Here is a 27,713-nt window from a genome sequence, read left to right as displayed (position 1 = left end):
TTCAAGCTACTGTCTATTTTCTTATCATTAGTCTTGGTACTCCTCCCTTTTAGTCACAGTTTCAAGGGTAAGTCACTCCGAGAACTTACCGCTGATAATAGCCCTTCCGTGATTGGCTGCCGATAATGCCTCTAAGTTGTTATTTATATCCACGAATAATTACGAGATGAGATCACGTCTTTGTCGTGCCAGCGTTGGAAAACGGCTTATTTTCGGCCGCGGAGACCTTCAGCGCTGCCTGAATGATTATCGTCAGTGTAATTTCCTCGCCTTGTAGCAGCCTTGGGTTGCATTCAGCAGATGGCATTCATGCTGGCTGTTTCATTTGGAGGAGGTTCTGAGACTGAGGCGGCGCACGGCGCCCTCTATGGACTGTCAAGATGTTATTAAGCAGTATCCGGTGTAAGATTTGGCAACTTCCTGTACCGCGGAATTTCACTTTGGTATGAAAATGTTTAGACTTCGATGCTGCAGTGCAGATTGTACGCACGTTCACACGCACATACACGGACAGACACAAACGTACACACAAACAACTTATAGCAAAAACCTTTTGAAGAATAGAAAGGTTTGAAGGTTTAACTCTCTGCCATGTCATCCTATCTGAGGGTGGAAATATGTGCTTATATATGCGTGCATTATATATATATATATATATATATATATATATATATATATATATATATATATATATATATATATATATATATATTTCTGAGGGTGGAAAGCATATAATGAAGGAAATATGTGCTTGTATATGCATGCATTATATATATATATATATATATATATATATATATATATATATATATATATATATATATATATATATATATATATATATATATATATATTGTGTGTGTGTGTGTGTGTATGTATGTACTAGGTAATTCACTCTTGTGTGCGTATTTTATTTCAGTTTCTCGTTCTTATTTAACTATAAAAATTTGCGCGGCTTTTTTTGTGTATCGAAGCAGTCAGATTTATTTCAATGTAGCCTATATAGATATAGACTTTCCAGTCACATCTTGAAATTTTTCTGGATACATTAGATCTCAAATTGGAGAAAATATTTTTAATAATGAAGAAATGTCACTTAAGTAATTCGCACTTTCTAATAAAGATTTTTTTTTTTTTACATCAGCCGTTATCAGGCGACGAGTAAGAATTTTCACGCCGGAGTTGGTGAAAAGTAGAATGGCTGAGTGTAAATAAGTAGGAGGTATGTGAGTTGGACTCTCTCTCTCTCTCTCTCTCTCTCTCTCTCTCTCTCTCTCTCTCTCACACACACTTTATGTACAACTTTTTTCTCGGAGTTGGTTAAAAGTAGAATGGTCAAGTGTAAATAAGTGGGAAGTTTGCGAGATGGACTCTCTCTCTCTCTCTCTCTCTCTCTCTCTCTCTCTCTCTCTCTCTCTCTCTCTCTCTCTCTCTCTTTACAATTTCTTTCCTCTTTCTGAATAATGCTCATTTTGTCCACGTTTTCAATTTGACTATCTTCAGTTAGTGAAGCAATTCAAGATGATGACAAGAGGTTACATTTTTATATGTTACATTCCACAGTTATCGTTTATCTATCTTTGGAAAATCCAGGAAAATCGTCTTTTAGAAAATGAACCGAAACCATTCCGTTCCCATGATTTTAATTTATCAAATTTGATCCAGCAATCACTGAGTAAATGGAGCAGTGGCAATTTTTTTTTATGTCTGTCGAGCCACAAAATCGTTTTAGAAAGAAAATAGAATGCTTATTGGCAAAAGAAAAATGTTTTGGTTATATTTAAACGATTAGCCTATAAAAAATGCAGACTGACTAACTTCCTCGCCAGTTTCGGAGAGAATTTATTGGCAAACTTCATAATCTGAAACTGCAAAAGTCCTCAAGTGACAGATTTTAATATTTGGGGTATATTTTCACCTAATGTTTTCTCCAGTTGATAAGAGGATTTTATCAGATGATAAAGGAACAGTATCATTATAATCGATTATCAGCTATCACCCCGAAGTGTTTACACACACACACACACACACACACACACACACACACACAGTGCCACTGCCCCTTTTATTTCGGAAACTCTGCCATGTCAGCATAGCATGGATGTGAAGTGACGTGGGCAAGAAAGGCAACTTTTTCTATTTAACTTTTTTTTTTTTTGTAATTTTTTTCGTGCGTTCATTGTACTTGAGGCCACGTGAACGAATTCTGTGTTCGGGTCATGCAGTAGCTTTCTGACAAAAAACTTGGATTTTCCTACTTTTTTTTTTTTTTTAGCAAATTGTGGTCACTCGTTTTTCATTTTTGACTTTCCTATTCTCTGGAAGATGACTTAGCCAGTGAGTGGACTTTCGTCACGTTCGATACGAGTGTCTGCTTGTGCTGGTTGATATAATAATAATAATAATAATAATAATAATAATAATAATAATAATAATAATAATAATAATAATAATAATAGAGTAGTTGTGGTCACCTCGGCAGCATTTTGTTTCTTTGATCTGTCATCAGTGATGATACACTACAAAAGTTTGTCTGTATAAAAAAAATAATCGTAATCATAGAAATAATAACAAATATAATAATCATAATCAAATATTGATCCAAAAGATGAGGCTACGTGGATCATTTGGATTATTTCATTTACTTCCTAAGTAGTTTAGGGAATAAAGGTTGAAAATGACATTAACTTGTCAATAGTATTCCCTCCGGGGACGATCCTTTTGTGAGAAACGATTTTTTGTCAGTAATTAAGAATAATGACTGGATTTAATAAAAACTATTCTTCTTTTTTAAAGAGAGAGAGAGAGAGAGAGAGAGAGAGAGAGAGAGAGAGAGAGAGAGAGAGAGAGAGAGCACGCAAGCAAGCTATTAAGAAACTGAAAAGTTCTATTTTGTCTGTTGCGGTTAATGAAAATTGTATGTGTGTTCTGTGGGCGAGTTATTTTCTTATCAAATAAATTTTCGTTGCACTTGAAAATTATTATAAAATTTTGACAAAATGCATTGGTCAGTTCGTAAGGATTCCTAAATCTCCAGATAGCATTACGTTATGCCATTCACTCGAGACTTTGTTTCGTTGCTAGTGTAATATATTTCTCTGTGCTTGGCATCCGCGTTCAGGTATCTTCGAGAAAACTCGACAGCTCAGGTGCAGTGGTTTCCCTTTTCAAAACAATGATGTTTATGATCAAAAACTTATCTTAAAAGTGCTGCCTTACCCCAGGGAACTTCCTTTTCGTCGAGCGTTCCCGTGATTCTGGAGGTAATGTGCACTACCCTTTTCATTATGTTATTTAGCATAGTTCTTGCCTGTTTTTTCTACATATGGACGTTCAATTCTTTGGAAGTTGGTTTTAGGAAGTCCTTAGTCGACATTGTATTAGCTTAGGAAGGTCTTATGCCAGCAAGGTCTCATGCTCTTGAGCCGCCCGTAATTCGTTAGTCTTTTTGGCAAATTTACTGTATATTTATATGAAGTTATTTCTTGGATTTTTACTTCTACCAAGGAGGTTAGATTTCTGGTTATTTTTATTTTCTATTTTGTGTTGTTTATTTCTCTGCTTTTTAGCAGGTTTTCGCCAAAAGTTGTCATTGGATTTCAGGGCAACTGAATTTTTACCGAAGGTTGGCCTTGTGCTGGCAACGAGCGATTAGATTTTGCCGAAGGTAGGAATTTAACATTTTGTGGCGAAGTGATCTTTTGGTGGGCCGGTCGCTCTCAGCCTTGCTTCAAATGTTACATTACTGCGCATTACGGCAGGTAAATCATTACATTTGCAAAGAAAGCCTGTCTTTGGGTTGTGTCTCTTCGTAACCTGAAAGATTTCGATTGAACCCCAACAGCTAATCATTTCTGGGCGATAACATTGTTGTCATAATCGTGGGGTTATTTTGTATGAACTAGAGTTTGGACTATTAATTCGCTAATGATATAAAGCAGTGATAAGAATGTCATAATTTCCATTTTATTTTTAAAGACAATGCTGTACAAACACCTTTCCTGGAACCTTGTAACACTTAGCAGCCAAAATGAAATGAAACATTCAGTATTTCTTCAGTGTTGTCCCGACATTGAAGTATCGTATGATCGTTCAGATTGAGTTAAACTGGTAGGCATAAGTGTCACTTTAATTTTGCGGCCTATTTTCTTACATTTGCTTCATGACGTAAATATTGACAGAGGTAGATGGCAAAAATATGCCGGAAATGTCCCTAGTGTGACCACTTCTGAAAAGAGACGTGTACTGTGGTCACTTCTGACAAGAGACGTGTACTGTGGCCACTTCTGACAAGAGACGTGTACTGTGGTCATTTCTGACAAGAGACGTGTACTGTGGTCACTCCTGACAAGAGACGTGTACTGTGGCCACTGCTGACAAGAGACGTGTACTGTGGCCATTGTTGACAAGAGACGTGTACTGTGGTCACTTCTAACAGGAGACTGTGGTCACTTCTAACAAGAGACGTGTACTGCGGTCACTCCTGACAAGAGACGTGTATTTGTCACTTCTGACAAGAGACGTGTACCGTGGTCACTTCTGACAAGAGATGTGTACCGTGGTCACTCTGACAAGAAACGTGTACTGTGGTCACTTCTGCCAAGAGATGTGTACTGTGGTCACTTCTAACAAGAGACGTGCACTGCGGCCACTTCTGACAAGAGACGTGTATTGGTCACTTCTGACAAGAGACGTATACTGTGGTCACTTCTGACAAGAGACGTATACTGCGGTCACTTCTGACAAGAGAAGTATACTGTGGTCACTTCTAACAAGATATACGTCCTATGGTCACTTTAACATGTTTTTGTTACATTACAAAGATGGAGGAGGCAGTTACACGCATTGTGAGCATTCCCTTCTCACACATTAACATCTAGTTTTTCTCTTTGTCCTCATAACTTGGCATTCATTGGTCTTTCTTCTTTTAGTACCCGAGATTCGAGGAGATCCGGCTTCGGTTACCCAGACGATCGCTACAACGCCCAATACGAAGGGGACCGCAGGTAACCTGTTACTCCGCCACTATTCTCGTGATACTTGTTTCGTTTTCGTCTGTTTATTGTCGTTCTGTGATTGCGCTCTTTGTCGCTGTTTGTCTGTCTGTCTGTCTGTCTGTCTGTCTGTCTGTATCTCGCGGGCGTTATATCCACAATTCTCTCCCTTTGAATCTTCTAATTTTTTTGTGTTTTTGTGTTCTCAGTTTTATTGGAATTCGTGTTTTGGTATAATCAGCTTCTCTTGCTTTGAAAAAAAAAATGGAAACGGAATGACTTTATATAGTCCAGATGGAAGCAAGGAGAAAGTGAAGGGTGAGGTCATGAGATATATATATGTGTATATATATATATATATATATATATATATATATATATATATATATATATATATATATATATATATATATATATATATATATATATATATATAATATATATATATATATATATATAATATATATATATATATATATATATATATATATATATATATATATATATATATATATATATATATATATATATATATATATATAGAGAGAGAGAGAGAGAGAGAGAGAGAGAGAGAGAGAGAGAGAGAGAGAGAGAGAGAGAGAGTTTGTGTGTGTGTGTGCGCGTGTGTATCACTGAACGGTAAAGTCCGAGCATTAATGATTTCTGCAGAGTAAATCTGATTATTGGTAACAAGATTATCTTTTTATTTTTACAAACAGCTGGTTTTAAGGGCATGCTCACTGGAGGACTGAAATTTCAACTAAAAAGAAGTAATATAAACTATCTTCTTTCTATTACTATTAAGTATAGCAGACTCCTTTTCCCTGATGGGTAAGGGCATTGCATTTTCAATATTTTCTCTGAATTCATGCGGGAAGCTCCAACATAACCCCACAACTTCCTAAACTTCTAATACTAAGTCACTTCTATCAGATTTACCGAGCCCGGTTTTGTTTGCCATGCCCTAGGTTAGGTTAGGTTACGTGTAAAGCACCACGGTAATTTGGGTGCAGGAAACATAATGAGATTATTTTCAAGAAAATCCTATGGTTAATTTTTAAGATATGGCGTCCGGCTTTTTTTCAGGGAAAGGTCTTGTTACTCGATTCAATCTCGGGAAAATGCTGACCTTTCGCCTTCCTTAATCGATATAATGTTTCATAACCTTGAGTTTAGAAAAGTCTATTTTTCGGACGCTGGTGCTGGACTCCGTTTTAGCCTGGATTAGCAATGAGAAGCTTCACGATAAGCAAAGAAAATCCGAAACTTAGATGCATTTTCAGACCTTTCATTTTTGTGAGAGGACTCCTTCAACTTGCGAGACATTTCAAGCAAGTTATATACACTTATCTGCATTATGAATACGACGCGTATCTTGTGTTATTTTGCAACCAGAGGTAAAGAACACTGATAAGGAGTTTTATGGCTTTAAAATAAAAAAATCACTAAGAAAAATTTTATCTGTCAGAACTATTCACATATCAGCTTGTAATTGGCTCTGGAGATATGTTTGACGCCAGTCAGTCTTTTAAGATATCTGTGTATTTGGGTCCTTGTGCATTTGTATGTCTCATCCGCGACAAAATCCTTTCTGCAACTTCATATTTGCAGTGTAACACTTCAAAGTGTTTAGATATTGTTTGGCTAAATATTGCTCGTACGACAGATATTCCGACATTTTTTCGTATGCAGATGCCGACTTTGAATTAAACCTAAATCTTCTTCATTTCTTGTTAGAGAAAAGCCTTATTTATCCTTGTTCTTGCGACATCAATTAGCTCTGAATAATTACTCTTTTACTCAAGGATGAGTTGAAAAACGCCCAAGATTATTAGTGTAATGTATATGACAGATACTAACTTGCATTACGTCATTTTTGAAACTCGTTCGCTTAGCAGACGTTGCTTCGCATTTATGCGTGTTAAGATTGTTCTCATGACAAATATTTTACTTGAATTAGAGCGGTAATTACGTTTATTTGAAAGTATTTCGACGCAAATATAGATTCGAAATAAAACTTTAAGATTGTTTATATGGCAGACGTTTCCTCCAGTTATAGCTTTACATTAATCTGCTCATTAAAGAAAATTCCTCGTAGTGGGGTAGTGCCGTCAGTGCGCCTCATGCGGTGCACTGTCGGCATCACTTAAGGTTCTTTGCAGCGTCCCTTCGGCCCCTCTAGCTGCTACCCCTTTCGTTCCATTTACTTTACCTCCTTTCGTATTCTCTTTCTTCCGTCTTACTTTCCGCCCTCTCCTAACAATTGATTCATGGTGCAACTACGAGATTTCCCTCCTGTTACACCTTTCAAACCTTTTACTGTCAGTTTCCATTTCAGCACTGAATGACCTCATAGGTCCCAGCGCTTCAATTCAATTAAAGAAAATTATCCTGAAATATCAGTACAGGGTACTTACCTGCGCCGGAGCGCTGTTTAGCTATTCGTAAAAGTACGTTAATGGCATTTTTAAATATAAATAAGCAATAAACACCAGAGATATCATAAAAGTGCTTCTACGAGTGGATTTCAGCCTGTTATAAACAATAATTAAATAAATAAATAAATAAACAATAAATAAATAAAAAATACATAAATAAATAAATAAACAAATAAAGAATTGGTTAGGCACCGCGACTAACCTTGGAACTGACGGTAATAATTGTTGTGACCCCGTACCCGAAGATTGTCTCATATCCATTGTGTGGCGTTAGACTTGGTGCTATAATTGTGTCAGTCGCCTGGAGGGTGAAACGAGTTCCCATGGTTACCGACACTTGAGACGAATATGATATAGAGTTATAGTTCCTGATGTGTGTGTTGTGGAAGTTGTTTCGAGCGATTGAATTGTCTTTCCATCCCCCTCCCCTCTCTTCTTTCTCGAACTCTCCGGTGATTACACACACACACACACACACACACACACACACACACACACACACACACACACACACACACACACACACACACACCTACCTTTCGGAAGCGAGTTCAAACTACTTTAGGGCTGAAAGTTGTCGTTTCATTTGATTGCAAGTCACCTTATATATATATATATATATATATATATATATATATATATATATATATATATATATATATACATATATATATATATATCATGTATATATATATCTGTATAATTATATATATATATACATATATATATATATATAATATATATATATATAATATATATATACATATATATATATAATATATATATATGTATGTATGAGAGAGAGAGAGAGAGAGAGAGAGAGAGAGAGAGAGAGAGAGAGAGAGAGAGAGAGAGAGAGAGAGAGAGAATGATTATTTGTATATGGCAATATTTTATCTCCAAAGAGAGAGTTGTTAAAGCAAAGAATACGTTAACGTCTATAAATTGTTCAAGAAGTCGATAATTCAGCATTAATGAGTTATGTGGTTCTGAAACATTTGAACTTTGTAGAAATGAATACAGATCGATGGGATTATGTCTTTAAAGAAGTATTTTAGCTTTATCACAGATTAAGTATTCAAATACATTTTCTTTCAGAGGATTGTGCATGTTTTCTTAATTATTTTTACTGATTTTGTTTTGAATTATTTGTCTAAAGTTTATACAGAGTTCTTTACAGGTTTTTATTATGTAGTATTGAGGTATCTAGTAATTAAATGCTTTATTGTACTTTCGTTTTTTTTAACCGATTGCCTTTTTTCCATCTTATGATTTTCAAATAATTTTTTTAATTTTTACATTCCCGTTGTGTTTGTATAGCTGCTGCATTTGTTTTCTGTCTATATACCTTTTCATATTTATTTATAATACTTGATTATTTATTCATGTATCCTGATAAAGTCTTCTTTGTATGAGAATTTTTGTGATCATATGATTAAATTTCTATAGTAATCTTACTAATGATTCTCTGATAATGACACCATGTTATAGTAGAGCAGCTAAATGCAATTTTTTTCCCCGAGAGAATCTAGCAAATGGTCATACAAGCACTAAGTTTGGCGTTATAGTTCTCTGATGGTTGCTAATCAAGTCTGCCAGATTGGCCATTCGAAAATTTAATAAGCTTTTATTATAGAAATTGATGTAGTTGGTCAGTCTAAAAGATGTTGAGTTTCAGTATGCACGTTGTTAAGCATACTCTTGATTTTGTAAACTTTTAAGTCCACTGTAACACCTAATTGCTCCCCCATGCCTTTTGGACACAAACTTTGCAGTATGACATGCATTTTCCAAAGTCATCCTGAACCCATTGTTGGGTTGCACGGCGATGGTGTCACCAGTGTGGCCTGACAGTGCCCAACAATCACTCCCTTGCTTGCAGATCCTTTTCATGTTACCCTCATCTGATTTAACGCCGCAGCTGTCCATGCACGCCTAGAAGTGCCCACTAGGAGTTATAAGGAAGAGCTGGGCCAATGGCGAGACTTTGACTGAATTCTGAAACAAAGGTGGTACCTCTGCTACTTGAACACTGCCTTGCATGGCTGTGTCACTTAGTAGCTGATGACACTTACAAAGTTATGATCCAGTCGTACAGGAGATAAATATAATCCAAGAGAATCTGAAATATAAAAAAAAAAATAATTGAACATGCTTGAAAGCTTACATATCATTGAGATCATTAGATTAACCAACTACATCAATCTCTATAAAAAAAGTAAACTTTTGAAGGGGGCCGTCTTGAAGAACAGTCGCCATCTTTGATTTCCAAACTGCTAGTCAGGTAGATTTAAGATGTGGCCCCTAGGACATGCCAAATTTCTTGTTTCTGTCACCAATGATTTTTCGTTTTTTAATGTTAGAAATATCAGAATATTTGTAAACCTGGTTACCCGGATTTTTCTCTTCTTTCCAAAGCAGTTCAGGTGTTTCAAGCGTATTGTTTATTTGATTTTTTGGAAAGTTTTAATTATCAGAATAGTAAATTATGTTAACTCTGTCTCCAGCAGACCCCTCAAATATATTTCCAAAACTGTTATTTTCGAGATATAAAATACACTTTTATTATAAGTGGTTTTCTCAGAAGGTACTTTCATTCTTTTTACTTTTTTTCTCTTTATTATTGTGATGTGGGTTTACTGTTGTCTTTATTTTGTATAATTTTTACAGGACTTGATTTGTCGTGGCTTTAAGTGAAGGTGTTAAACGCCCCGAACCCGCAAATTTCTTTTCTTGAAAAGGTAAACCAGGTACAAGCTGTACGAATCGAGAACTGGCTGATGCAAGTAGGGAGGCTAGACTTGAGAAGCGAAGGTGCTAATTAAAAGTGCTCTGCAGCGTGCTAGTTGAAATTATAATCACTTAATAATTGAATGGACAGCTTCAGTAGCTAAATCCGCTAATAGCTTAGAATTAGAGGAACTAGATAACGTTCGTTTAATTTTGTAATTTTGTAGTGCTCTTTCGTAATGGGTTTGTTGAGTGGCTTTCCTGTCGTGATCAGTATAATGAGAAGGGATTTTTAATCACTGTAGAATTGAAGATGAAACGCTTCTCCGTGCGATTTATTGTTGACAGTGATAATTGTATTGTTTTCTCGTTCAAACATTTATTTTGTGAAAACATTGTGGTAACTAAAGTGTGAGTTTATGAGTTTGTGAATAATGTGTACCTTCGTTTGCCGTCATTTTGGTCATCCTTTACAAATGATGATCCTTGAATGATAGCTTTTACTTCCTAAAATGCCGGATTAAACGTGCTCATCTTAAGTAATTAATTTTCCGAAAGATATTTCTTTGGTTGGTAAAAATGAGCGAATTGTAAAGTTTTCAGGTTAAATGTATTATTATAAAGTAATTTCCATGATTTTATCATATAGCCACTTAACGACCTTAAGAAAGGCGCACTACAATAAAGCCAGGACGTATAAGGTTGCCAGTAACGCGTAAACTTACTGAGTTAAACGGTGGTATTAACAGCTATGGATGTGAAATATTGACACTCAACCCAGTAACTGGAAGTGCTTTAGCTAGTGTTGCTTGGATAAGGCAAGAAGCATTACTGCAACTGATACTTAGGCGAGAGGAGCATTACTAAGGCTTGAATTCTGTACCGCGGTCGTCGACAGCATTTCTATGGTGGCATGTGGTGCTGCCTCTTATCTTGCTCGAGTTTGGTTATGGGGGAACTTTCTATCTAATCTCCTCGGGTACGTCATCGTTGGTAATAACACATTGTTCTTGGAACAGTAACACAGATATCAGGTACAGGGGCAGTTATCACGAACAAAAGACATTTACTGTAATTAAGATAAAAGCTCTGAATTGTTGACGCTTCGGTGACTTGAGGAATAGACGTTCTTTGAGAGGGATCCCTTGATGAGCTGTCAAACACGGTCCATTGAGCTAGCCACTGTTAATATCACACACAGGACACTCTTTTGCATTTTGAGTCGTAATAATCATTTACCTTGATTTGCTGCTAATGTTATACCTTGATATAAAGTTTTATATATTGTTTAGTGCTCATTATGGTTTAAATAAGGTGGTTGAAATCACTCCCACTGTTTCGCAAATAAATTTTCATCATCAAACCTTAAGCACAAACTATGTCAGATTACTTACAGACGATATTACTAACTGCCACACTTCTTATACGGGTAATGAGACAATAAGTTATCCTCCAGAGTAATTTCTAAATGTTACCACTGGTATGATTTCTTTCAAACGTCGTTGACACTTTAGACAATACCATTGGGTATTGTCCTTTTCGCATCTACTTGCATGATACTTTGCCTATTCACAACAAATGTTGATACATCTTCGTTTGTTGTTCATCACTGGCTGTGTACTAATGATGCAACATTCCGAAACGTTTCTATATTTTGGCTTAATTTTTCTCATTTCAGTCAGTTATCACCACGCACAAACACAATCGGAAATCAGGAAATCATGCCCATATTCTGCTTTACAGAAAATTTACCTGAATAACTGAAAACTTAAAAAATATTCACCCCATTTTGTATTAGCAGTAATCTAAAGGATAATTGTTCTCCAAACACGTCAATGTTGGAACTGTACTCTTCTTCAAACCCCAGAATGAAGTCATATTTTCACATACAGATACAACTATTGAAAGAAGTTACCCCAAACATTATACGTCATAATCGACTAATAACCTAAAGCCAAGATCCTAATGTTTTGAGCAGCGGATTTGCCATGAAACAACTTAATAATCTTAAAGCAACTTAATCTTACTAATGGTTTGCAAGAGGTTTTCAACAGTTGGGTTGCTGCCTTGGACCTAACCCACTGAAATTTAATAACTTACCCAAGTGATGATTATTCTTTTCCAGATTTTTTAAAATGTTTGGGAACGTGTGACTGATCTGTTGTTTGTGATTTGTGTTTGGTTTATAAATAATTATTTGAGGTTTGTTGTTCATACAAGAAGTAGTGGAGTTGGTGTGACTCTGTCTTCAAATCTAGACGTGTATTAAACTACTGGAAAGAGATGTACAATATGGGAGTATTAGATGAAACACTGAAGAAGATGGGAGGAGTGCTGTATTGCTGGAGAAAATGTTTTAGAACGAACGGCCTTGATATAAAGGAAACCTAAGAGTCTTTTAAAGAAGAAGACTGAATGTTGTAAGAAAGGGGATTTCATTCGACGTGCTGTTGATGGAAGCATTGATATTCACAGGGACTTTTTTCTTATTATTTTTGATGTACGAGTTAGAAGAGAATTGTATGTCTGTTTTGAAAGTTACAAGAAAAATATTGCCCTTCATCGGTCAGGTCAAAATATTTCAAAAGAAGAATATGACTGTCGAAATATTAGTTATATATAGAATTTGAAGGTTGCTTTTGGACACGATTTAAAGATATTTGCACATTAAATGGAAAATTAGAATCTATACTTAGTGTTTGCGTGTGATTCAACGGCATTGATTTTGAAAAGGAATGGTTGGGATGAGGGGCATTTCTGTCAATATGAATAGAGAACCAATGAATATACTGAGATATGAAACTTTGTTTTATTTTTAGTTGCATATTTTCAGTATGTGTTGTTGATGTTGTTTACACTTGAATCTTTGTTATTGTCTTATCACTCATTGCAATTAGTATAAACTTTTGTTTTGTTTTTACATCATATGTCATACTAAATTCAGTCTTTGCTTTTTTGAGTGATTTTCCATGCAAGTGTCTTCCGTATGCGTGTGCATTCAAAAATTTTCCATGCTTAATTGTTGTTGCAAACTAGTGCTTGCCTGCTTGCAAGTTGTGAAACATTGCGTTTATGTTTTTCGTAGCTTTTATGTAAACGTTTTTATGTGTAATTGTTGGCTGTACTTAAACTTCAGTTTACTCGGAGGTCAAATCATAGTTTTGAAAAAATTCTTCTCAAAATGTGTGCGCGTGTTTGTGTGACTGTTGTTCTTCATATCGACAACGAACAACTTTAAGAAAACTGAAACTTGACTCTTCTTCCAGTTCGGCGTGCGAGCGGGAACGAATGTCTCCTTACAGGAGCGATCCCAGAGGAGGTGGACACCACTCCAACGCCAGCAATGGCTATTCATCAGGTAAAGTGATCCAGTAACTTACTGGTGGGTTGTAAGCGTGAATAAATGCATCTTCTTGGTCTGCTTGTTATAGTGGTTCTGTTTAGAAAAAAGATTAAAAGTACAGTTAATCATTTTGATTCTTGGGCCTTACTTCAGTACTCTAAAATGCTCACTCCTAGGGCCATTAAGTCTGTTGCAAGTTTCTAATCAATTAATTTTTGGGGGCTGAGGTTGCCATGTGCTCATTTTCTCCTTAACGTCACAAGGGCACGAAGTAGACTTGTAAACGTTAGGCTTGCTACCTCATTCGAGACAGCAGATCCTAGAAATTCTTCAGCAGACCTCAGGAATTGGTGTAAAGGGCAGTGGGTCACAAGAGTCCCGAAAAGCTAGCAGAATAGTAATCAAAAATCCCTTCACTGATAAAAGTAAAATCATTTTACTTACAAATAGCCGAGTGTGTTGATGTAATACCGATACTAGAAAAATGAGAGCGTTGCAATTTTATTTTGTAATCAATAAATTAATAATTGTGCGTTTATTTGGTATAATGCAAAATTTGTGGCTATACATAAAAATTTGTTTGTTTAATAATGTGTGTACAGCAATACAAAATGAACTTATTTTTATCTTTTTAACATAAACTTGTAATTCAGTATTTTCGTTACGTAAGTGATCCACTTTTGGCAGTATATTTCCTGCAAGGGGGAATGGTTTATTTCGTAAAGTCTGTTACAGCCATCATGTACAGATTTGTATATTTCATATTACGCGTTATGCATGTTTCTGATATTTTTCTGTGGAGGAATTTTTACAAATATTTTGACAAATCATTGAAATTGTTTTGTTAGGGAAAGGGTAAACTTGAAGAAGCAGTTATTTTGTATTTATTTGTTTTCTTTTATTTCCAAAAGACTGAATTTGCTACCTCAATTTCAAGAGGGTTTTTATTGGCAGTAGGTAACGTGATTGCTGACAAAGTACCGTACACGTCAATAGCGTATAGTGAAACATTCAGTGCACACACCGTAGAGTTTTCACATGATCTCGACTAACTCGAATATATTCGTAAAATTCAATGGTTGTGTATAGTGCTTTTTTCCCTGTTTGGAGGACTTCCGATATTATCAAAACCGAGATCATTAGCTATCAAGTGAAAGATTAACTTGATTGTATTATTACCTCACTGCCTCATTTATAGTACCGTTTTAAACTGGCAATTGGCTGTCAGCATTACACGGCCGTATATAAAAAGAAACAGGAAACAAGTAATAAACATGTACTGACATTATTTACCCGAGAGTCATTTACACCCCATGTTTACCAATTCCAATGTAGAATCAGTTAATGTTCAAACTTCGCCGCATAATAATTTACTATCTTCTCTAAATAAATAGAACCCATTCATTGGTGAACTACGTGAAATGGCGAACCATGGGGCATTTGATACTAAAGTAGATTTTGTTAAAGTAAAATGAATTTAGACCATGTTGCCATTGTCTCATAGTTCACGATGAATGCTGTTGATAACATCTATATTTATTATTGTTAGAATGTTAATATCACAAAATCTACCACTGATAACACTGTTTTCGTGTTTGTTTTGTTTTGTTACTCTGATGACTATTACTATAAATTTTTCATGTTACAATTTTAATTTTAGTTTGCAGTGCACTTGAACCGCGTGTTTAGGAATTTGAAATAGTTATTAACTGCAATCCAACGTTTTACTTAGGTTTTCAATTTTTATCGCTCTTTTTCCGTGATAACAACACCCAAAATCGTCTACATTCATTGAAACTTCTTTTTCTGTATAAGAAAAACTGAAAATATACAAGGAACACTTGAACATCTTGACTAGGCTACGACGAGAAATGGCGCTTGCATCGGGATTTGATGATATCTGTGTAAGATAGTAATTCTGCCTAATCCATATGAACTATATACGATTCCCCTGTAGGTAGTGAGCTTTCTCTTTTGTTTAAGTTTCGTATAGTTATAAATAGACTGAATAACAAGGAAGTAGTTTTTGTGACTAAGGTTGTCAGTCCCGAGTGATTGTTTCGGAATCATAATCAGAAACTATTTAAATTCTTCCTGGAAATTAATTGATCAAATTTGGCTATTTTTCGTGACATTAAGATAAAAGGATGCTAATACAGTAATGTTTTAAAAAACATGCAAAGGAGAGCGCTAGAAAAAAAATGAAAAGAAACAGCCTAGCCATTTCCCAGCATACACACAGCCACTCACTCAGGTGACTTTCAGTTAAAAAAAAAATCTAACGTGAACCTTTTCTTCCAGACAACGGCTCCGTCGGGAGCTCTGACGACGGACCCACTTACGTGCTGGAGCACCTGGCCACCTTCAGGGTGTCGCCGGAATCCGACCTGATCTACCCGGCCGACGGGATGCGTCGCCTCCTCCACATGGAGAAAACGTCCGGCATTTGGACGCAGAAGATGCTGATGAAGCTCGACAAGAAATGGGTCTGCATCCAGTCACACGAAAATGGGGTACATTGCTTTTTTTTTTTTTTTTTTGAGATGTTTAGTTGGGGAGATTGCCATTACGGAATTGACAGTCTTTTCATTCATCATTATATTACACTTGTGATGCATGTCGTATATTTTTACATGTGCAGTGCACACTTGTACACGATGATGAATTACATACCCAGCTTCAATTTTTTTTTATGTTTTTTGCTAACTGTTAAGATTTGAATAATTCAAAGTTTCTGTGACCTTTGCTGATTGTTTGTTTTTAGTCAATTTAAGTAAAAAAGCTCATGATAAAAGTAACAGTGATTTTTTGATCCTGTAGTTTTAAAGTGTATTTTTGGCCATGAAAAAGACATTCGTGTTCTTTAATAATTTTTTGGATGCTTAAAACTGTTTTCATTGAATTTATATGTTTTCAGTTTAATTGTAAATTTGCTGGGTTTACTTGACTTTAAATTACAGATTTTTTTATTGATGGTTATCAAGAATATTGAATTTCCCTTTCTGATATATTTGTCTTTTGTTATAGCATGATCCACATCACAGTGTACTCTGCGTACATTCTATAGAAAGTTATATATCCTGTTTAATAACTTTAATCATAATATTTGTCATGATTTGAGAATTTAAGAGTATTATAAGCAGTGATTGTGAAGTCATATAAGGATTAATTATTCAGGTAAAACAAGTTTCAAGATAGCAGTTAATTTCTTGAATAAAAATATTTAGTTTTTTTGATAAATTCAGTTCTGTTTTACAATTGTATGTTTGCTGGATACAGAAAAGATGTTAAAGTGTCTTTATTTTTGTTCAGGACACAGTGGAGAAATTCCCAATGGAGTTGATCCGCGAACCAACGGCTTTCACAAGTGACGACCCTAAAGAGCTCTACAACAACATATTCATTTTTGTTGTGGCTGAGGATCCCAAGAGGAATTACCAGAACCCAACAGAAATGCACATTTTCCAGGTGAGAATCTATACTTTCTTCATCACTATTCATGAAGATTTTTGATGCATTAAATTTTTGGATGCAGAATTGCAGGATTTGTTACTACTTTAAAGAAGTTTTGTCTGTGCAGTGTATCTTAGATTCTCTTATCTAATGAAATGTAGAATTTTATGAAAGTTGACAGTTTTCAAGAGCTTTTTGAAGGAAATTAATTTTGAAGATGAAGTCAAAGTTGTCAATTTTTTACATTTTTAGCTCACCTGAACTGAAAGCTCAGGTGTGCTTACTATAGTATTGAGGATTTACAGTAAGTTTGTTTAGATGCGGGACCATATCCCCTTCTGAAGGGTGATAATTTAAGAGATAGCGAGAGTGAGGGAGGGTGACTGAAACATTTTCTTCCTTGAATTGCTGGGCTAGAATTGAGAATGCTTAAGTGAAAGCTTCCTTATGTAATGGAGATTCATGTTTTTTAAGCAATTGCATTGGTGCTAAGATATAACCACAATAGAGTCCAAAGTTTTACATAATTACATACAGGAAAATCCCAATCTTATCAAGATCAACAGGCATATACTATGTTAAATTAGTAGGCAATCAACTTCATATAGCATAATTAATGTTTGTTCGAAGCATGTTCCAGGGGACACAAAATTAACTTGTGGATGTTTCTGAAGATCATTATTAATTTTATGGGCAAACTGTGTAACTTTTAAAAATATAAAATTGCTTTTATATTTGGGATTATAGAAAGGTTCAACCACTCATGAGTTTCAGAATTTGAAAGTGCAGGGTTAACTTTCTCAATGTCTCCCTGCCAGTCTGTTGGCTTTCTGCATTTTAATCCAAATTGGGTTAGGGTGGGGAGTTGCACCACCTGTAAGTGTACTTTGTACAGCACACTGTAGCTGACACTGAAAGTTTATTTGCAGCATCCTGTTGGCTTCAACTGCGTTACTTTCTTCCTTTTACTTTTCATCCATTCCAACGTGGTCTCCTCCTTAGCGCTGCAGTTTCTTTAACTATACCTAGCTCCATTTTCAGTTTTTATTTCAAAACAAACCCTCCAGGCAAGCATTGTAAGAGTGTCTCATTGTGACTTTGTGGTCTTGTAAAAGTGCAGCAGTATAAAAATCTATATGTCAGCCTATCCTCTCATCAGTTGAAAATATTTTTAGTAAATACCACTTCTGTGGCATTCAAATCGGTCTGTTACTTTTCTTGAGATTAATACTGAACTGATATTTCTGACACTTCAGGGCTTGCAGAAAGATTCTCATAATTCTCCTCCTGCTTAGAATGACAATAAAACTTGGAATTTGTGACAAAAGATTGCCCAAGGCTCCCAAAAATTGAAAGGGCTCGCCAAATTTTATCTTTAGTCAAAAAACAAGCTCTGCTCATTTTGTATTTGAGAAATTAAGTTTTCATTTTGTGACAGTGAAAGGTGTCATATTTTATTTTTAATAGTGTTGTTCATACATCTTGAGGTCGGATGACTGGGTATGGCAATTGGACTAATTACAGTACAGTTCTTGAAAACAACTTGGAATTTTTTATAATGCATCTGTATAGGCAGCCATTACATAGCTAGTTTACCTTTATATAAATATCATAAGAAAATATTTTGTTGTCTTTGCTATTCAAGCTCATAAAATGTTATAAAATGTGAGAGCTTTAGAACATCCAGCTTCCATTATCTTCTTAAGATATCCATCTTAATTTTCATAATGGATTTTTCTCTTCATATTGAGGTGTAATACATCCTCTTCCCTCTTCATGTTGAATTCCAATAATCTTTAATGTCAAAATAATTCTCTTTCTTATTAAGGTGAAATTGTCTCTTTGCTGACATTGAATAACACATTTCTGAATTTTAGTGATGGGGTTATTTCTTTTGGTTGGAATTCAGCTTTGGTTTTTGTGATGGAGTATCCTATTCATGAAAAATGTTTATATTTCCTGTTAAGAAAATATTGAAAGGTGGTTAGATCTACATTTAACTCGTTTTTTCATCATTGACGTGAGACAATTGTTGTAGGTGAAACCTTTATCATGTTGAAAAACTATTGAGTTATGGCAAAATTATCTTCTTGTGGTATGTGAAATTCTTGTAACTGAGATGATGTCCATTTGCTTCAAGTATATCCTTTTACAAATAGATACCTACCAGGAACTGCCATTGCAGTTGTGACAATTTGGAGGTGTAATCCTCTCTCTAGTTTTGGATGTAGTATTCTCTTGATTTTAGATGTATTTTTTGTCCTTTAGTACTCTTAAGTATAAAATGTACATCTTGTTAAGATCTCTTAGGGCTACCATATAACTGTTACGACATTCATTTCGAAGTGAGACCTGTTTGTTAGTTGATGATACACTTGGGAAAATTTGATTATCAGTATTTGTCTCGAACTCTGGGAAGTTTTGCAGATTTTCATTAAAAGTCTGGTTCTAGTGTGCTGCATGTTGATGAACCCTCTACACTTACAAACACCTTGTTGCTTCGTCTCAGTAAGTTATAGTTACCTCCAATATCATAGAATCAAACAGACATTTACAAATAAGAAAAATAACATAATACAGATCCCCTTTGGCTCTCACAGTTCTCTCCTGTAGTGGGTAAAAATTGGCTAAATATTTATCACTGATTGAGAAGTAAAGATAACATAAAGAAAATAGGAATAACAATATCTAATATGTACCCGACAAGAGGAATGAATGGATGAATAATATAGTTTTTAGTAAATAGTTAATTTGATTAACCATGAAATCAAATGGAAATTACTGTACTGTGCTATGTACAAAAAACGTATCAAAATTGGTTAAATTAATATAAGACTAAAGAAAATAAATGAAGACTACTTAAGTTACAGTACTATTACCAGATATCTGATGACAGTGATATACATTCTGGAAATAAATACAGTGATAATGAAACTAGACATTCAAGTCCTAATGAAGGGAAAAATAAGATCTGAGTGAAAAAACTGAACCAGAGATATACTGTGACCTTGAATGTGTCAAAACATCTGGAGTGGAAAGCTGGTCTTTAGATTCAGTCACTCATGAGGAAATGGATTGAAATGTACCTTTATGTATACACATTAAAAGTGTGAATGAAGGGCAATTAGGTACATTTGCACTATGAAATATAGTTCTTGGTATAAAGTCATACATAATTATTATATCTTCCTTCACAAAGAGTTAATGCAATAATAAAGCAAAACTTGTACAACAGTGAAAAAAGCAAAACACATTAAAGGTTAGAAGCATTCATGAGTCAGCTAGGAATATTACTTATCAATCATTAATTAGAAGCTAAGTAATGCCATTATTGAGTCAGCTAGGAATATTACTTATCAATCATTAACTAGAAACTAAGTAATGCCACAGCCAACAGGGAAAGCAATAGTAGCAATGAATCTGAAAATAAAAAGAATTTTACCATTACTGTATTTCTTTTGAAGTTTTTAAAGAATAGTACAATTAGCGATTACATGTAGTTCAGATATTGAAAAATAAAATAAAGCAAGTAATTTACAGCATGAAATATAGTTAAAGACTAAATTCTCTATCTAAAAATCAAGAGAAAATGCAATAATAATGGGATATATTTGACTTTAGGTAAAGATTATGTAGACAAAAGGGCTGGCAAGTAGTTAATGATCACTCAGCTAAAAGGCTAAGTGCCTGCTGTCAGCTAATTGCTCATAGTGACAGTATTTTAAATGCAAATTAGTCAGAGGAATAACTAGACTTGTGATATTACCCTTATTACATTACAATACAATGGCCTTCTTATCTCGTTCACACTGTCTTAATACAGTAGCATCATTGAATGTATCATAATTTTTAATTGCAAGTAAAGTTATTTGATTATGGGCTAGTTTGACCAATGGTGGGGTCAGTAGAAGCATAGAAAAAATACAGTATGTAGTTCTAATGTTAAGGATTAGAGATTTGGTTATATTGTATGTAGTTAATCGATCAAGGATTACAAACTCACAGTCCAAGTGACTTGAGAGGACTTCAGTATTGTTCCTACCACTTGTGATTTTAGTACTGCACCAAAGAAGTTTGGCATGGCATTATGGCGATTTTCCTTTGATGTCATGGTCAGATGTACCACAGAACAGCAAGTAACTTTACAGGAGTTCTTGTATTTCTGGGTGTTGGTTGAAGCAACTCCAAATGGGATCTCTTGGGACTTAAAGAATAATTTTTTTTTTTTGTCTTCAAAGAATAATTTTTTTTTTGTCTTCAGAGTATATCTTAGACATTGCTACATAAAGTATTTATTTTTTTGTTAATGCATCAAGAAACACGGTAAAAATTTTTCTCTCTTATTTAGAAACGGAGAAGATATATAACATGAAATTTAAGATGATAATCATTGAAATGTAATATTTGTGATATAAGTGAAGTTAAGAATCATTGGTTAATTTTGCTCAGAGTGTAACATTTTGATGTTATACATACAGTAATAGAGATATACTCTCAGTTCATTATATTTATGCTTACGGTATTTTACATTAATATTTCTCAGTTGTACACTTCCTGTAGACTTCAGGATTTTACTGTTTTTTGATTCGATAGGAAGATTTAATAATTTTATGGAATTGAAAATAGTGTACACTGTAAGTTTTCCCTTTTTGAACCCTCACGCTTATCGAAAGGATAATTAAGATTTTGTCAAGTGTATTTTGTAGAATGTTTGGTCTTGAGAACACTGTTGGAGTTCCAGTTTGTTAATACTGTACCTGAATGTGGTAATTTAGAGCACAAAATGTGTAGTGAGATTAAATATCAAAATGGATTATCATAAAGGTAAAAACTGAGTAAAAAATAATTTGTAGAAATGGGTGTGTTTGGTATATTACACTATGAAATGTCAGATACTGTATTTCAGACTTGAATATTTTTTTATGCTTACACAACTTTGTTCTTGTCTGATGGCACTAAAATAAAAGGCAGGACTTTTCTCTAGGCATCAAAGGAGATTCTGTAGAATTTGCTTGATTTAAAAGTACCCAATGACAGAACGGAACCCAAAGTAAGAATCTATTATTTTATTTGGTCAAGGTATCATTGTTTACTGTTGCAGTTGTAAAATGAATAAACATAGATTTTTAAAAATATGCTTGAGTATTTTGAGTATGTATGAAAGAAAAAACTGTTGAGAATCAGAAATGTCACTCACTGATACTAGTATATATTTTATTTATAAATGCTCATAAAAAATAAATTACTTATGTTTTATTGTGACAATGAATTACTGTAATTATGTTTTGCTATGACAAGCATTTAACCTTGTTAAATAATGTTTTTTAGTGAGCTATAGTTTTAATTTCTTGGAAAAACTATGATACAAGTATTATTTGTTATTAGCTAAGTGCAGATGTTTTACACAAAACTTGGGGTAGTAACTTACACTTAACAGTATAAAAATTTATATGTTTTCTTTGTTTGGAAACAGACCCTAAAGTGATGTTTTTGTAATGTAGATCTCTTTATTCTTTGTTCAGAATAAAACAATACAGGGTTTTGTAAGATATAAGAGTTGCAGAAAGCAAACTTTGGATAGAGGCAGCATCACGAAACTTGTAATTCTTCTAACGGGATGGACAGTATTGTTTGCAAAAATATAATGTTGATATTCAGGAATACTCTTTCATACAGTATAATAATGATTGTAATGTACCAACTACTGCCAATCTGTCAGCCAGGTAGTTTTATTGTTTCCAAAACATAATAGTTCGTATTTTGTGGAAGAATTAATAACTGATCATCTTTCTCAGGTACAAAAAACAAAATTTGCTCTTTAATTCCATGTTAAATACAGTATTGCCATTGCATAACTCACTGGTGTGTTCTGGTTAATATGCTTTACAGGATGCAAATTTTAATTTTCAACTGTTTCTTTTGAGTCCCCTTTTTTTTACAGTTGTATAAGTCTAACAGTTAGGGGTAATATAGGTGACATATGATCAAAGAAAAACTTGACAGTTATAACTTAGTATTACAGAGAAGTGTAATAAACATGGAGATTTGTCTTCATTAGTTCTTTGTATTACTAACATTTTAAAAATCTTGGTGAACTTTGATTTCATTTTTGTCCTTATAACTTTTGCAGTGCCTTCGAATCAGTGCTAAAGATGTTGTGGAAGAGGTTAAGCTTTTCATGTCTGGCAAGGGTGCCTCAGCTCGAGGGAGGGGTGCCCGAAGAGAACATATTCCCCCTCCCCCACAGGAACCTGCACCCGAACCCCCTCTGGCCAACGGATACAGGGGCGATTTCTGTGAGTAATTTATACAATGTTCTGTAACTGGGGATGAATCCACTTACAAAATTTGTACTTGACTTGGAAATCTAGTTTGCTTCATTATCATAAAGGTTATTGCAAGTATTGTCAAGGTTGATGTAACTTATTTGTAAATAATGCGGGCCTCCATACTTTGCTGTTATATGTGGTCTTAGAGATGATGTTTAAGATTCATGTTGTCATAAACAGCTGCAGTATCAACATAGTGTAATGACGCCATTAAGATATGAGTGTAAGTGGAGGAAACATCAAGAATTTCCTTTGAAGAATTTTTCTTTAGGTATTTGTTTAGTACTATTTCAAGACAGAGGAGTTCAGTCTCTCTAAGTTTTTGGTATTTTGTGAAGTTGTACACAACCATTGATTAACAATCCTGGGCTGCTGTGGATCAGTAAAATTATCATTATGTGGATTTATCCCTTGTTTTTTTTTAACTTTAGTGTGTCTACTTTTTTGTTGATTGTATGTACTGTAGTATATTTATTCTACTCTTTATTTATCTTGGCCATATCCAGTTTCTGTTTAAGATGTTTGTAGTAAAAGAAAATTGCTGTGATCATATCAACTTTTTTCTTATTGGTATTGGTAGTGATATTTTTTTGGTTTACTTCTTGGCAATCCTATTGTATTCAGTAGAAATATGCTGAAAGTGATGAAAATTATTTTGCATATGAGTAACACCATAATGGTGTAAGCTAATATTTTTAGTCATATTAAAATTTCATGCATTTAAAAAAAGAATGCATTTTTGGTGTCAGTGACCTTTGCTGTTGTGATGCCAGTTTGATATAATCCATTTTGTCAAGATCGAATTTTTTTCCTGCTGTTTAGTAACTTGTTTCTTCTCCAACAGGAAAATTAGTTAATGTTAAAATTCTGTACTGTATTATTATAGTGTGGCAATCTTTCTTGCATTTGAAGAAGAGAGGAACCAAGTATGTTTCTCCAAAATGAAATTGTGTTATAAATGTCTCATAGAATTTAGTGAATTGTGTGCAGAATTGAAGTGACATTGTTAATTCGCAGATCTGGGAATGGATGGCGGGATCCAATACCATAGATCTCTTAGCAATCATGCTTTGAATTTTATTAGGGTTCAGCTTCATTCTCTTTGATGTGCACTATGCTTTAATTTTAGTTAAATGTCTGGTAACAGAATTTGCAACCACATGTTATGTACACATGATATAAAAGGTTATGATCCAAGAACACTACCTTGATGAACGCCACAGATTAAAATCTTATAGTCACTGTAGTGTCCATCTACAACTACTCTTTGCAATTTATTAATTAAAAGTTCAATAATAATGCTAAGGAACTCTCCCCCATCTCCCATCTGTCATAAATTTAAAGACTAAGGGCTCATGTTTAACACAGTGGAAAGCAGAACTAAGGTCAAGGCAAATCATGTAAGCTTAATGACCAGAATGTATGGATCTTTTGTTAACTGAAATAAGCACCTAGGCTTTTGTAAAAGCTAAATGGTAAACTAGAGAACATGATTATTTTCATCATAGACCTTCTGAAGTTTTGCCACTAGATGGTGAAAATTTTTAGATATGGGAGTTATAGAAATTGTTAGCAATCAACAAGCCATGAGGTACCATAATTACACATTTAGGTGATGGAGGGTGTGTTACCAGTTCTTAGCTCATACAAAAAGAATACCTGTGAGGTAACTTAGGAAAAGGAAAAGTAACCGACAACTTAGTGGCTAAATAATAACCACTCTTGATAGAGAACTAAGAAAAAATAAAATGTGTGGGTTTTAAAGGGTCATCTGTTAAGCTTTAATTTTTCCTTTCGTTGCTCTGCTTAAACAATTGCTGCATTAGACAGAGTATAATATATTTAGTGTGACTTGTACTCGAGGAACTACCAAGTCTTTGTACCTGAAACCTCACAATTCACGCAAAAAGTTATTGTAAAGGAAGCACAGAAGTTTTACTAATTATGTTAGTTGTTGCAATGACTCAAGACTTAAAGGCATTTAGGAACTTAATCTAAAAAAAACTAAATTTTAAAAACTTTTTTAAACAAAACATAACATTTTTGTCTTAAAACCAAAATAATATACGCTCTCATGTTTTTGGTACCCGATAGAGCAATTCTTCAATGTTCTTATCGCAAAGATCAAGACGAAGATTTGGCTAGTGGATTTGCAATTTAACAGTTGCTTATTAAATTTAGTTATAAAGAGGTTCTCCCATAACTGACTTTTGTAAGCAAGTTTGAACGACCTACCTGTCTTTGCTCAAATCTTCTTTGGCAGTCCAAATTATGGGAAGAATACAAGCCTAAAGCCAGTTAAAAGCATTTCTCCAAATTTCACACTGGTTATTTGTAAAATCTTCACACCTTCATTGTTGCCTCAAATGCATTCTATATTTGTAAGGGGAAAAAGGGTAGAATTTAGTTGTTAATATTTAGTATCTGTCATGTATGTAGTATCAAACTATTCCAAAAGAGATTAAAAATGGTTTGGGAGTATTTTTTAATTAAATTCATAAATTGCAAATCAAGTCCCATCATGAAAAATGCATTGTTGATCCATCTCCCATGTTAAATTTTGCTCCATCCTGCATTTGTAGTTTCCACCATATATTTTGGGTCAGATGATAAATGCAGATCTTTTGATAAGAAATTTGTTACATTTATGTCGCTGCAATAACTGGATTCATATCTAACATAGTTTGTCTTAATCCAAAAACTACAGTAAGATATTCTTGGTAAAGCTTTTGTATTTACAAGAGAAAAAACAAGACAGTTAATTACTGACTCCCTGAGTGGGTCCTGAATAACAAATTGCTGTTGAAATAGTCTAAGCTTCCATATAAGGGTTCCCCCATGAGCCAGATATCGGACTGAGCTAAATGGTTTACGGCCTGTTTTGTAGCAATTTTAATGATCCCATCCTTACCTTCAAGGTCACTGTTAAGAATAAGGATTTTTCCTATGAGTCATAACCTACTCTTCTGAATGTTTGAAACCTTCCATTATCCTGGATTCTTGGGCATCCTTAGTGATCTTTGTTTTTAAATCTTATTCTTAACTATTCCTTTTTAGTTTTCTGTAAAAGAAAACAATTGAGATGGCTTTGTCTGTCCGTCTGCACTTTTTCTCTCTGCCCTCAGATCTTAAAAACTACTAAGGCTAGGAAGCTGCAAACTGGTATGTTGATCATCTACCCTGCAATCATCAAACATACCAAATTGCAGTCCTCTAGCCTCAGTAGTTTTTATTAAATTTAAGGTTAAAATTAGCCATGGATCATGCATCTGGCAATGCTTTCTGGAGGTGTCGCCAACGCACCTTCACTTTACTGCATCTGGGGAGCAACTGAGCACCGCCCGATCGTAGCTGAGAGTTTCATACAACATTATATGCTGTACAGAAAACTCGATTGTGGCAAAGAAACTTTGCCGCATATTTTACTTGTTTAACATGGTTGATATGTCCTGTTGACAGAGGATTGTGCACATTCCTGGATTGATTTTTGATCTCGCTTGTGATTGTGGTCAGTATTTGAAACAGAAAATTCGAAATTCGTTGTTTATTTACTGTTACAGCTAACCCTTATGTTGCACGTATCCCCCACTTTACAGTTATAGTATTGGATTTTTATTTATTATATACTGTACTTACAAGTATAACTGCCAATTTCCATCACCGTTATTTTTTAGGATAAATTTCATGTTTGGCAAACACGGAAAGAAAATGGTACGCACGAATTGTAGATGTTTTTTTGCACTGAAGCTAGGTTGGAAATTAACAGCTCTTCGGGTTATCCACATCCTGAAGTTGGACCATTGAAGGGAAGTTGTTCTTGTTATTGATGTAGTTGTGTCCATTGCAAATAAATATCAAATTAGAATTTCCAGTTCAGATATTTAATAGATATGTTGCTTTGGGACTTATTGAAAGTGCAACTGGAGCGTTTAGAACGTGAAAAGAATGTGGAGTTTTGTGATGTGGGTTTTTATGAAGGTTTTGCCAATGAAGATTGTATGTTTGTTTTTCTGTCAGGTCCTCTTTGTATGTACAACTTTGTTTGAAAATGTTAACTACAATCATTTCATTTTGTTTTTTATAGTATCAGATTGATTCAGTGCTGATGTTTAGTACAGTTTTTTATATAATTTTAAAAAGACACTTTTGGTAGTTATTTTACGTTATATTATATATTTTTACGTTCGTCAGGTGATCCAGATGACAGATGGAGAACATGGATTTACAAAGTATTTTTCTTTTTTAGTCAGTACACTCAGTGACATATTTCTCTGCTTAATATTAGAATCTAGGTTCTTCTCCTATAATTATGTTATGCAACGGATCCTTTTTATATTGAAATAATAGGTTTGTGAAGGTGTGATAGCAAAAAGGTTTAGTGGGAAGGAAGTACTCTTAAATATTTGTGCAAAGACGACAGTATATT

General features: G+C 34.4%; 1 protein-coding gene across 20 annotated transcripts in view; it reads left to right on the top strand.

Annotated features, from left to right (window-relative positions):
- The window catches only part of LOC136832604 (epidermal growth factor receptor kinase substrate 8-like), a 190,436-nt gene that overhangs the window by 67,639 nt on the left and 95,084 nt on the right, over positions 1-27,713 (top strand). For 11 of the 20 annotated variants that reach the window (XM_067093808.1, XM_067093800.1, XM_067093798.1 and 8 more), the window contains exons 3-7: positions 4,932-5,006; positions 13,429-13,520; positions 15,807-16,018; positions 16,818-16,973; positions 23,089-23,254. In XM_067093808.1, coding sequence (XP_066949909.1) covers positions 4,932-5,006; positions 13,429-13,520; positions 15,807-16,018; positions 16,818-16,973; positions 23,089-23,254 — 701 coding nt within the window. The other 9 variants (XM_067093803.1, XM_067093812.1, XM_067093805.1 and 6 more) reach the window with 3 other exon arrangements.

Source organism: Macrobrachium rosenbergii, chromosome 50 (genome assembly GCF_040412425.1).
Source record: "Macrobrachium rosenbergii isolate ZJJX-2024 chromosome 50, ASM4041242v1, whole genome shotgun sequence".
NCBI classification, from domain to species: domain Eukaryota; kingdom Metazoa; phylum Arthropoda; class Malacostraca; order Decapoda; family Palaemonidae; genus Macrobrachium; species Macrobrachium rosenbergii.
The sequence above is the reverse complement of the archived record's forward strand: the minus strand, read 5'-3'. Positions and strand labels throughout refer to the sequence as shown.